This window comes from Pavona decussata, unplaced genomic scaffold (genome assembly GCF_977016875.1).
Source record: "Pavona decussata unplaced genomic scaffold, jaPavDecu1.1 SCAFFOLD_6, whole genome shotgun sequence".
Lineage (NCBI taxonomy): Eukaryota > Metazoa > Cnidaria > Anthozoa > Scleractinia > Agariciidae > Pavona > Pavona decussata.
Genome location: NW_028145430.1, coordinates 6,557,672 through 6,570,144, shown reverse-complemented (window position 1 = coordinate 6,570,144; position 12,473 = coordinate 6,557,672). Strand labels below are relative to the sequence as shown.

Here is a 12,473-nt window from a genome sequence, read left to right as displayed (position 1 = left end):
CGTGGCAAATATATTTCTATTTGCCACCCTCACATACCCTCATTCATAATTGACGCACCATGGAATTTAAATTACCTCATTGGCTCAATCTCGAAGGTTTCTTTCACCCTCTCCAGGGAGTGCCTTTAATGTTCTGACCGGCGAACAGTTTCTCCGACAAATCGACGGAAGGGTAAGCATGTCATTACTGAAACCTTTCTCTTGACTCGCCCCTTAACTTTCTACTCTGCGAAACTTAAGGCCAAGCAATTCACCAACATAATCTTGTGTTTTATAAACTACTGTGTTTTAATTGAAATAGTTACATGTTCTCATTTTTCATATCACACGGCAGGTTGGAGATGTTTCGTGCTGTGATATATTTTTGTCTCATGGCTTTTGCTTTATCTTCAAAAGGTAAGGCTTTGCTTTAGTTAAAATTAGCTTCTCCCATTATTTCAATTTGTTCAAAAACAGAGGACCCTTCAAAACAATCAAATCAAGAGAATTCAGCTGTTTTATTTTTATTGGGTGCGTAAAACTAAATGAAAGCAAATTTAGAGTTTAGCCACATCCTGAAATGTTCATCGTTGCGGAATTTCTTGACGCTAAAACTCATCTCGAAAAGTCAGATTTACCGGTAACTTTCGTACTAAATTGAGTCTAAAGTACTTTTCAATATAGCAACACACACCTGCGCCTACTGCCGCCAGTTATAACAGGTTGATAAATTGTTCTTAGTAACAAATCTAAAATACTTTTTTAACGAAAACTGGACCATTGGATAATGAGACGATATTAACCAACTCTGCGCTACGCTTGGCTTGGATATCTGTCATCCGGCAACCCGCTCCATGCTCGAGGAATAATTGTTAAACTACAATCTACGAATATAAAACTGGATAAACTTTTTGTCTTTGTTTTAACAGTTTGCTTTTTCCTTTTTCAGGAGTGCAGTGGAAATACGAGGAATCCGGTAAATGTACATTTAAGGTGGCCGAATACAGTTTTTTAGTGTACAGGTGTTAGAAGACGTTTTTTCGAAACTATGTATTTCTGGACGCCCAAAATTGGTATGGTGTAAGACCAACTAAGAAAGAATGTATTTTCGTACGTCTTGTTGAGCTAAGTACCGTTTCCATGGCAACGCAGCGAACTATTAAACGTCCATAAATAGTAGGTTTCCTTTATTTTTAGAAAATGTACTCATTAGATTTTTTCCATTTTTTGTATCCAGAACAACTCACAAAACACTGACACAGTTGCCCTATTTTCATGTAATTTTGACAGAGAGATCTCCTGCAAATATTGATTTTGCATTTTAATGTTTTGTGAAGATACCCTCTGTTAGATTTAGGTTTCTCTTTGTACGCGAGTTACGCTTTTAAGGAACTATTTTCATGCCAAATTTCAGGGAATTCTAATGAACGGTTCCTTAGAAAACAGTTCATTTCCACGAAAACAACCAGTCGCAATTTTTTGGTCAAATGCGCATGCGTGGTTTTATTTGGGTTTCATGGCAAAGATGAAAGCATGCGAAAGGTCTTGGTGAATGATTTTTTTTTTTTGCTCGGAAAGAAAAGAAAAAGAGTCCAGAAACGAGAAACTTAGTTATTTAGGATCAAAACTTAACTTTACAATCCATTTCATGTGAAATTGAGGGATCACTTTATCGACCGCCGTATTTGCGTACCACAACCCTAGCGCGCGCTTAATAGCATCACTTACAACGCTGTCAAATTCGGGAGTGTTTTGAGAACAGTACACTAAGTCATCTCCACGGAAATACTGGAATTAGGTCGTTTTAAAAATGCTCCCAGAATGTCACTTTAGACAAATACAACATTCGCTTCTTGTTTTTACGATTCATATGACCAGCAGACGAAGGCTGGTTCTTCGCGCTGAGCAATGCAAGTTTTTCTTGACAAGTTTTATCTTCTGGTGTGTACGAAAAATCAAGTCTCCTTCCAAAAACGAGCAAAACGTGTTTCTCTGAACGAACAGCAAGTTTTCCTGGACATTTTTTTAAGTGACAAGTTTTAGGTAGATAGACAAACAGACAGACAGACAGGCAGACAGACTGACAGACAGACAGACAGACAGACAGACAGACAGAGGAGGAGTAACCGAGTATTGCCTTTTCAAGCCCCAGTGAGATTATGCTCATAGTTTTCCGTATTGTTCCCGGACACAAATGAAGAAAGTAAATCATTGGGTCCTGATTCGAGGAACAAGTCTGTTCTGAGTTTCTCAGAAACTGCATGTTAGTGAGAAAAAACAACTGAACTGACAGCGATTTCACCGATCCCCGCCACTATCTTAAGAGGCTTTCGAAGAACTTTCTTCCCTTTGGAAAACGAGTCTTTGTTGCACAGATGTGGTGTATTAGATGTACCGATCCCTAACGAGATCGAGTATTCAGTATTTATTCTCCTGGGCCCAGTTGCTCGAAGCATGGTTAGCGCTAACCCGGGTTAAATACCATAACAACCTATAGGTTTTAATACCTCTTAACCAATGGTTAGCGCTAACCATGCTTCGAGCAACTCAGCCCTGGGTGGTCCGAATATAATTATACAAATGGCTGAGTAAAGATGGACGCCTCATGGACCCAGTGCTTTCACTTGTCGACGTTTTAAAAAAAAAATCAAAAGAAAACTGTTTGGTGACAAGTGAGAAATTTTTCCTGGATGTCTGATGGGACTTCTGCATGCGCAAGTGACACGAAAACTTATGATTGCAGTTAACGTGTGTTTTTATATGGTAATATAGGTAAGGAAAAATCGGGAAAAAAAGTACAGTAGGAACGTATTTTAAAACTCAAACTCGGTTAACTCGAACAAAAATCTGATATCCCGTAAATCTAACTTTCGAACTCGATTAACTCGAGCTCCTCGCTAACTCGAACTAATTTTACCTCCCCTTGGCTAAAATTCCCCTCCCCCAATAACTCGAACTCTATTTTAAAAACTTCGGTCGGTTAACCTCAAAATTCCAGAACATAGTGTCGAGATCTCAGTTTGATCTTTATTGATAACGTACCTGTATGGAAACATAACGTCTTTAACTATACCTCAGTCGATCTCAGGCTTTGGTTTGTCTTTGATATGTTCTTGAAATTTTGGCTAAAATCCCCAAACTAAACATTCTTATCAAAAGGCTCTTACAAAACAAACTTATTGCACCAAAGGAACTCGTGATTTTGTGAGAGAACGATAAAACGACGATATTTTATTAACGATTAACAGCTGGGATACTTGAAATTCAACACCGACCCCGCTAGCTCCAGCTATTTTTTGTTTCACTTGGGGGTTCGAGTTAGCCGGGTTCTGCAGTATACTAATATAAATAGTAAGATTTTAATTTTTTTATTTGAGGTCTTCCTAACCATTCTTGGAAAGGAAATCTGAGTTCTCCCAGCAGGACTCGAACCTATGACCTTCTCTGTGCTGCAGGAGACTCGCGGGAGCTAGGCATAGTTCGACTCCTGTTGGGAAAACTCGGATTTCCTTTTACTGAGGTAGGCCTGAGTCACTGACTGAAAAAATACATCGATCATTTATTTACCAGGGCCAGGTTGTTCGAAAGCCGATTAACGCTAATCTAGGATTAAAAGTTAATCGAGGTTTTCATCTCGCTCTTTAAAAGTGGTTTTAAAGCATAATTTCAAGCTAAAGGTAAAGAAAAGTCTTAGTCAAAACTGAAGGCCAAAAATCTTTTGGAAGAATCTCCACCGATTAGTAATTCAACTTGAATCAAAGTTCACATTAATCCAGGATTAGCTAAATCGGGCTTTGAACAACTGGCCCCAGGTTTAAAACATAACATCACATTTCTTTCACATTGAATGTGTTTGTTTGCAACTTTTCATCGACTTGGCGGGCTCGACCACATACAAAGTTACCAAAAAAATCCGCCAATACAAGTTCAGTTATAGTGTGTAATAAGAAAGGGTTTGCTTCTGAGGCGGTTGCAAAAACAGGGTGAACAGCAAAGCTATCTACAGAAAGTCTGTTCTTTATCAACTTAAAATGAATTTTTAACTTTACTGACAGGGATACTAAAGTAAGAAAATTCTCTGTTTGTGTTAGTGTATGGTCCAAAGGATTGGAACAAAGTGTCAGCCCATTGCTCTGAGACTGTCCAGTCTCCAATAAACATTGACACCAGCACTGTTAAAGAGGAATCAAATCTGCAAGGATTAAGCTTTACTGCTGATAACAAAAACGGGAAAGTCAGTGGAACACTAACCAACAATGGCCATGCTCCTACATTGAAAATCGACAAACCCAAGGGAACGGCGTCACTGACAGGGGGTCCCCTGGGGGAAAGTGTGTATAAGCTTGAGCAGCTTCACTGTGATGACGACGAGGGATCCGAACACACCGTGGACGGTGACCCAAAATCCGGAGAGGTAAGGAAGGACTAAAGTTTTCATCAATTACCGATTATTGAGTCGACTATAAGTAGAATAGAATAATAATAATAATAATTTTATTAATTTATATTGCGCAATTATCAATATAAATTTTTAATTGCGCATTACAATATGATCATAAAACAAAAATAAACTCGAGTTAACTAAAGGCTTCTCCTCCGCGTACTATTTTAATTATTAGCGTTTCGATGCCACAATAGCACTTCGTACAAGAATCGTTTACTTTCTAGTTGTACAAACATTTCCTAGCGTAGTAGACTTGATATCCGCTTTTTGCTCCTTTCTTTGGTAGCTCCATTTGGTGACTTTCAACACAAAGTACCATGATTTCAGCACTGCCGCTGACAAGCCGGATGGCCTGGCTGTTATTGGTGTATTCTCTCAGGTATGAAAATGTTTTGTCAGTTTTTCTCAAGTTTTTTCTCATCTCAGCTTTAAAAAAACTAACATCACAATAAGCTGCAGTTTCTTTTGAAATGGCATGCGCGTTAATGTTCGGAATATTCGACGCACTTGAAAATGCGTTGAATGTAATTTAATAAAGCTCTGGGAAACCTAGTCAAAATAGCACTAAATCGGTCCATGAATAAATCTTAAATTTGAGAGGTAAATGGCATAAGAGTCAAGCAGAGTGCGGTTTGGATTCTTAACTGTAATTCAAATGATATTCTACACTGCTTGAATACGACGTAGTTTTGGGCTCCTGATAGGAGTTTTAGAGACTTAAGGGATAATTGGTAAAATAATTGTAAGGATAAGAGATGACTAGCGAAAAAATCAGTTATGAAGATAAGAAAGAGCGGTTTTCAATTGAGTGTGGAAAGTAATTATATTCGCTTTTGCTTTGGATTTGCTTTACTACTGACTTTCTGTTATTGGCCAATAAAATTGGCGCCACGTTTTTCAACCAATCAGCTAGCCAACACAAAACCAATCGTTACGTGTTCGCACACGTTTTCCCGCGCTTGGCGTCGGGTTACATGACTTTGTTTTTAGTTTTGATTGATTTATCGCCGGCGCTGTCTACGTGTGTTGTGATTGGTCAGAGTAGTTACTTTGCTTTTTGAACACTCAACTGAAAACGCCCTATAACAAACTTGATGTTTGGATCTTTTAGGAATTTTGGGAATAATAAAAACTGTCTTTTAAAATATTAAAAAAATGGATAAGGAATAGCCAAGCCACCCACCCTCTTCTAACAGGGGGTAAGTAAGTAGGTTAATATCAGATTAAATCATATTGTATTTATGGGTTGGATGGTTTGAACAGAGAGATAATGAATGGACTAACAGTGTTTGAATGGTTTGCAGTTTAACTGCAACCTGTTTAACACTGAGTCAAAAGGCAAACCAGGAGCTCGAGATTTTAATCAGCTGATTTACCTCTCGCCATCCGCTATCAAAGTTTGACATAAGCCGACAGTGAGCCGTGTAACCGTCATAGCATAACCTTATCACCGATCTGTTCTGGAAAGAATTCGACAGAAATGGCTTATTTCAAGGGCAAGCAGTATATGACAAATTAAATCACCCTTGCGCAGACAATCAGATTGCAAGTTTGATTAAGGACGGTGCCTACTAATACCGAAGTATTTTTGTGCGGTTTATGACTATGCGGGAAAAGCAGATCTTAGCAAGGCCTATTGGAATCCAAAAAGAAAATTGGGGGTAACCACGCATTTTTCAGAGATTAAGCAACAATATCTCTAAAAAGCGCCAAAATATAAAGCAATGTATGGGATTTTTTCCTAAATTGAAGCTTAATTTTCTCTGAAAAATGCATGGCTACCCCCAATTTTCTTTTGAGACACAAAAGGCATTTGGTAAGTTCTGCTTTGTCCGTATAGTTTTAAGCCGCGCAAAAATATTCCTGTATTAGTAGGCACCACCCGTAGGAAACCCGAGTATCTCGAGATGCACAGAACGTATACGCAGTAACAATAGTAGGCAACGTCCTTAAATGTAGATCGTCGGGTTGTGTGAATAAGCGAAGCAAACCCCAGTCAGCAAACTTCGCGTACAACGACATTAATGGCAACTTTGAGACTGAAGTTCTCTTCTGATCTCGTTGTAAAGGACATGCGTGTATTACCGAGCTAGCTGACAGGTAAAAACATGATCTGTTTCCCTTGCTTGTTAACTTTCCACTGTTATTTTCTTTACAGAAAAAAGCAAAGCGAAATTCTCGTTTTGCAACTCGTCTTTGTTCTCAGATTATAAAGATACAGAAGGCAGGTAATGTAGACCAACATTTGCCAGACGAATTCTACCAAGGGTGAATCAATTTCCCTATTTTTTCAAAGTCATGAAAACAAGACCAAATGGTTACAGTTAAGAAAGTATCCAAGCACCATGGCGTAAATGATATTTGGCACCACAGAGCAAAATGTCTGTCATTTCACGCTATTGTCACTGAACCAACGACAACGAGAATTCGCTTTTCTTTTTTTCACCGACAAAGCCAAAGTTTGGATTCATGACAATGAACCATTTGCTTTTTTTCACGTATCGGCTTGTGTTCTCAGCTAACAAAAACGTCTGCTATGTCCACCTGTTTCGTCAGTTTTCATACGTCATCCAATGCCTCTACTCAAAAAGTAACACTTCATTGTCGACTAAATGAAATAATATTTCGCGTAAGGCTAACATTTTCCAAACCCTTCTATGTAGACTTCATCTAATTTCTCTTGTTCGGCACAACCAATCAAAGACCGCAGACGTCAGTGACAAATGAACATTTAGTTTAGATCCTGTTCTTATCTCTGATTGGTTGATTTAAATTTCAGACGCGCGGACCGTATGGCAGTCATTATAGAAGTGCATGTGGGCGGGTGAAAATAATCCACTTTTCTTAGCAACCTATCCGCTTTCCACCCTGGTACGGTTAAGTTTTTATTTATATTTCATCGGTTACAGGTTTTATCAGTAGGACGAGGAGTACCTCTTTTTCGGAATAAGATACACACTTCAATCAAGGGCTTTTACTTCGGTGTGCGACAAATGCAGACTGCAGACTTGCAGACTTGCAGACCTGGAGACTACAGACTTGCAGACCTGCAGACTTGCAGACTTGCAGACTTGCAGACCTGCAGACTTGCAGACTTACAGACTTGCAGACTTGCAGACTTGCAGACCTGCAGACTTGCAGACCTGCAGACTTGCAGACCTGCAGACCTGCAGACCTGCAGACCTGCAGACCTGCAGACCTGCAGACTGCAGACTTGCAGACCTGCAGACTTGCAGACTTGCACACTTGCACACTTGCACACTTGCACACTTGCAGACCTGCAGACTTCAGACTTCCAGACTTGCAGACTTGCAGACTTGCAGACCTGCAGACTTGCAGACCTGCAGACCTGCAGACTGCAGACTTGCAGACCTGAAGACTTCTGGATTTTCGCGACTTTGGAATTTAAAGAGAGTTATGTGCTACATGTAGCGTTGTTGATTCCATGGAGTGTTGCTGATTATCTGGCTCGCGGCATTACGAGGTGATATAATCCCCTGTGGCATGTGTTGCTTACGAAATTTTACGAGCAAAAATCTCGCACGGGAATTTTGAAATTCAAACTAACTTTTGCATGGCGACCACTTGAGCAACACGTCTACATAATTTTTTTGCTATTCTAACTTTACACTCGAATATCTCAATAACCAATCAAAATATCGGCAAAGCCTGATTAACATCTTGTGAATAACGCTGTGCAGCTATTTCGTTCTTGCCAGGCGTTCGATACCCGATAAATTCAATCCAACAGGCCTTTGTCGTTGGCGAGTTTACCCGATGGGTGTACATACTTGGATTTTTCATGTGAATGTCACAATCGGTTTAATTACAATTGCTCATTTAATACAGACCGTCAATGTTTTCTCAAAATTGGCGCACGTACGAATTTTGTTCCTCAAGGACAATCGTGAAAGCAGTACCAAGCGGACAGCGCGTGATGTTGAATGGCGGAGGTTGCACAATGTTATTTGTAAAATGAATTGGGAAAGGCCAGTATGTTGAGTCTGTAAGTCTGCAGGTCTGCAGGTCTGCAGGTCTGCAAGTCTGCAAGTCTGCAGGTCTGCAAGTCTGCAGTCTGCATTTGTCGCACACCGCTTTTATTTCGGGTAGAAGAGTACAGAACGCGTCATCAGAATGGAATGCCACACTTGCAAACTGCCACACTGCCACACGTCCAAGTTTCCACAGCGCTACTCGTCCAAACTTCACTCTTCTAAATTTCCACACTCCTCACTTTCTACGCGTTCACCCTTCCACATTTGGGAGGAAATTATGTGGATCATGAAGGTACATTTAATTATGCAATGCGATGTCTTAATTATATATAACTAACCTGGCTGTTTTGTTTTTTGTTTTTGTTTTTGTTTTGTTTTTTATTCCATTCTGATGACGCGTTTTGTGCTCTTCTACTTAAAGTAAAAGCCCAATCAAGTTATCACGTCAATGAAATCTCTTTAATTGAAACAGTATATTTGATCAAATGCTAATCCATTCGTTAATTTACTCTGTTTTTGACGGTTATACAATACAAACTTTAATGACTTTAATGGCTCGAAGTTTACGCTCAAAAATAAGAACAGAGTTGCAGAGTTTAAAGGAATTGTCCAAACTGTTCCACAGACTTACTATACGGTAATAGGATGTCCTTTGTCCAGATCTAGATTAAAATAGGGGGATTTGCAAACGTTGAGAGCTTCTAGTCGTGCGATCGCTTACTTCATCACGTGTTTGAAACTTCGATGAGAGGTAAGTGGGAGCGGAGCCAGTCATACACTTGAAAGCAAGCACGGCGTCACGGAGATATAGCTGTGATTTAACAGGGAGCCAACGAAGTTCTTTTAGCAGTGGAGTAACGTGATCAAATTTTCTGGTACCGCAGATAATCCGAGCTGTGAAGTTCTGGACCGCTTGGAGCTTGAGAAGATTAGTGTTCGCTGCATTGGACCAGACGGAAGAGCAATAAAACAATTTACTAAACACTAGAGTGTTAATTATTGTGATTAAAGTCGATCTATTGAACACGTGCTCGACACGATTGATTTGAGCTAAACTTGAGAAGCAGGAAGAAACAGTTTTAATAATATGCACGTGAAAAGTAAGCCTCGAGTCAAAAGTCATGCCAAGGTCTTGAACGACGTGCACCGGCGTTAGTTCTTTACCTAAAAGGGGCAGACGGATATCCGCGAGATTTTGTAACCTTTGCCGACTTTCATAAACTATAAGCTTAGTTTTTTCTGGATTTACGGGAAGACGGTTTTCGAAGCACCAGTTAGTTTCAAATTCTTAGAAGGTCATCATTCATATCAGAAACAGCCTTAACACAGTTGTGGGTTGGGAAGGAAATGTAAAGTTTGGTGTCATCGATCCACCTAACTTTCAGTAAGACAGGACCGGGAGGTATGTGGTAAATCGTTTACGTAAATACTGAATAAAATGGGTCCGAGAATACTTCCTTGTGGCAGGCCGGATACAACTGGTAGAGGATCAGACAACTCAATTTACGCGTACAACTTGTCGTCTGTCGGATAGATAGCTGGTGAACCAAGCAATGTTTGATGGCGAGACTCCTATATCCAGCAGTTTATTATTATTACTATTATTATTATTATTATTATTATTATTATTATCATCATCATCATCATCATCATCATCATCATCATCATCATCATCATCATCATCATCATCATCATCATCATTATTATTATTTATTATTATTGAGCAAAATGCCATGATTTATTGTGACGAAAGCCTTGCTCATATCATATAACGGCGGTAATTTTCTTGTCGTCAATCGCACTTAAGATAGCATCAACTGTTTCTTCCCTATTGCCTCGTTGCCTCCACGAAGCCTGAAACAGGGGTGACAAGGTGTCGCAGGCACAAACACAAGTACAAAAAAGAAAAGTGGTCAGAACTTTTCAGCGTACGTTTGCCCACATTCTGTTTTCAAAATGGCGGAAAGAGCCAAAGAGCCACAGAATTAAACGAACGCTCTGCTGAGACTAATGGTGGAATATCGATTTTCCTTACGACAAGTTCTTCCAGCAGTTCGATTCGCCGCTGGTGGATTCACTTCCTTTTGTCGTTCCCCCCTTCTTCTTCTTCTTCTTCTTCTTCTTCTTCTTCTTCTTCTTCTTCTTCTTCTTCTTCTTCTTCTTCTTCTTCTTCTTCTTCTTCTTAACAATAATAATAATAATAGCAGCAACATATCGTCCTAATTTTCTTCCTAAGTCGTCCTTCATTTTGGATTCCAAATTTTGGCGCGAAAAGAAAATGAAGTTGGGCTTGCATATGTCACCTTTAGACATGCTGTACATGTAAGCCAGCTATTCCCTTTATCGTTATCATCATCGTTATTATCACCATCAAATCTTATTCACGCCAAGAGACTCATGAGTCCTCGTAAGTAATTCTGAACGATACTAAAATTATACGCATGTACTTCCAAATTCCTTAATTAGAAATTTTGCTTTAATTAGCAGGTAGTAGTGTCCCAGCGGACAAGTGGTTGCTTTACAAAATGATGGCTGAGTTGGCAGATTTGTCTAAGGCGTCTTTCTACTCAGTCTGAACTCAAGGACAAGAAGATATGCAGTAATAAATTCAACTATTTCTCAAATTTCGTTTCACAGGTAGTTCGGTCGGAGTGAGTGACTTGGGTTTGTTCAAATTGGTGCCTGAGTTAGCAGATTTGTCTAAGGCGTCTTTCTACTCGTACAAAGGATCTCTAACCACTCCACCCTGCTACCAATCTGTCAGCTGGATTGTGCTCAAAAATCCCGTTGATGTTGGTACAGACATGGTAGGAATGCCTGTCTTGGCTGGCTTGTCATTCAGTAAAACTTTGTGTTGCTTTTATTTTGCTTATCCCTTAAGGCCGACTCGCTCAAAACATGCGATAGTTTTGGAAGTGGACCTCTCGCTTAGGCTCCATTACCAGCCGCTGTTCGGGAAATGAGCCCACGCTCAGCCCGGAAGAAGGGTGAGGTAAGCCGGACCCGAGGGAGCGGAAATCGAGCCCACCTCTCTCGCTGAGATTTCCCAAGGGTTCCTAGCGCGTGGATTAAAACAATCTATTGTCTCTTAGTTTATGTGTTGAATGAGCGCAGGAAATAATTCTATTCCACTAAATCAGCAAACGTAACCGTACAAATAGAGATAAAGTTTTTAATGTGACTCTATCACGTGGGAAATCTCCTTAAAATGTTGTAACAGGAAGGGAAAAAAAAAATGAAAATAATATCCTAATGGGAGGGACGGCTACAACATCATTGCACGCCTCTTGGCTCCCGTTTACCCAAACAGTAGGAGAACAATGACAAGAATATTTTCCCAAGAGTGCAAAATAGAAAATGAAGGAGGACGGTTACAGATATCGTAATTTAATGTCTGGTGGTCTGGAGTTGAGGCTTTTCTGATTCATCAATCCTGGTCCACTATGTGTCCAGTTTGTTATAATTCTTGTAACTACACTTTTCCTAAACCTGTAAAACTGTCTTGTTCAAATTACCCCTTGCAGGTTTTGTGATATTTCACATAGGACAGAAAAATAGAAACAACATCCCTCATGCAAAGAAATGATTTTTTTTTTTCAATTTTTTGTATTTGTCTCTTTCAGTTAAAGGCTCTGAGAAAACTTAAAAACCACGAGAAACACTCGCTTTGTGGCAACTTCCGCCCAACTCAACCACTGAACGGCCGCACTGTGTCTGTACATCCCGAATAGAGTCAGCAGTACTCAGGCGACATGAAGTCATATTACTACTGTTATTTTTGGTACATTTGTGAGTCTAAATATATTTCATTTGACGATGTTATTCTCAAGAGCATTGTAACAGGCTAGCAGCACTAAAAAAACTGCATTTGGAGCTAGTTGACTGTTTGGACATTGAGTATTTCTATAATTTAAATACTTTAGCTTGTTGTATCCTACCTTACCTTTTTGGTATTCAACATCTGTATATCTTCACCACTGCCAGGGAGTCAACTAGCCTGTGGACAGGCGGCTTCCCGGGCTCGAGGGAAGCCTGTTCGCAGGTTAGGAGTCAAC

At 39.8% G+C, this 12,473-nt stretch overlaps 1 protein-coding gene across 1 annotated transcript; it reads left to right on the top strand.

Moving 5' to 3' along the window:
- Window positions 1–64: 64 nt before the first annotated feature.
- LOC146489470 (carbonic anhydrase 2-like) lies at window positions 65–12,388 on the top strand. The gene is made up of 8 exons (XM_085111650.1): window positions 65–172; window positions 335–396; window positions 929–955; window positions 4,071–4,393; window positions 4,710–4,802; window positions 6,582–6,651; window positions 11,056–11,225; window positions 12,042–12,388. Exons 2-8 carry the CDS (start codon window positions 342–344, stop codon window positions 12,147–12,149), a joined length of 846 nt encoding a protein of 281 aa, XP_084967776.1. The 5' UTR covers window positions 65–172; window positions 335–341; the 3' UTR covers window positions 12,150–12,388.
- Window positions 12,389–12,473: the final 85 nt, after the last annotated feature.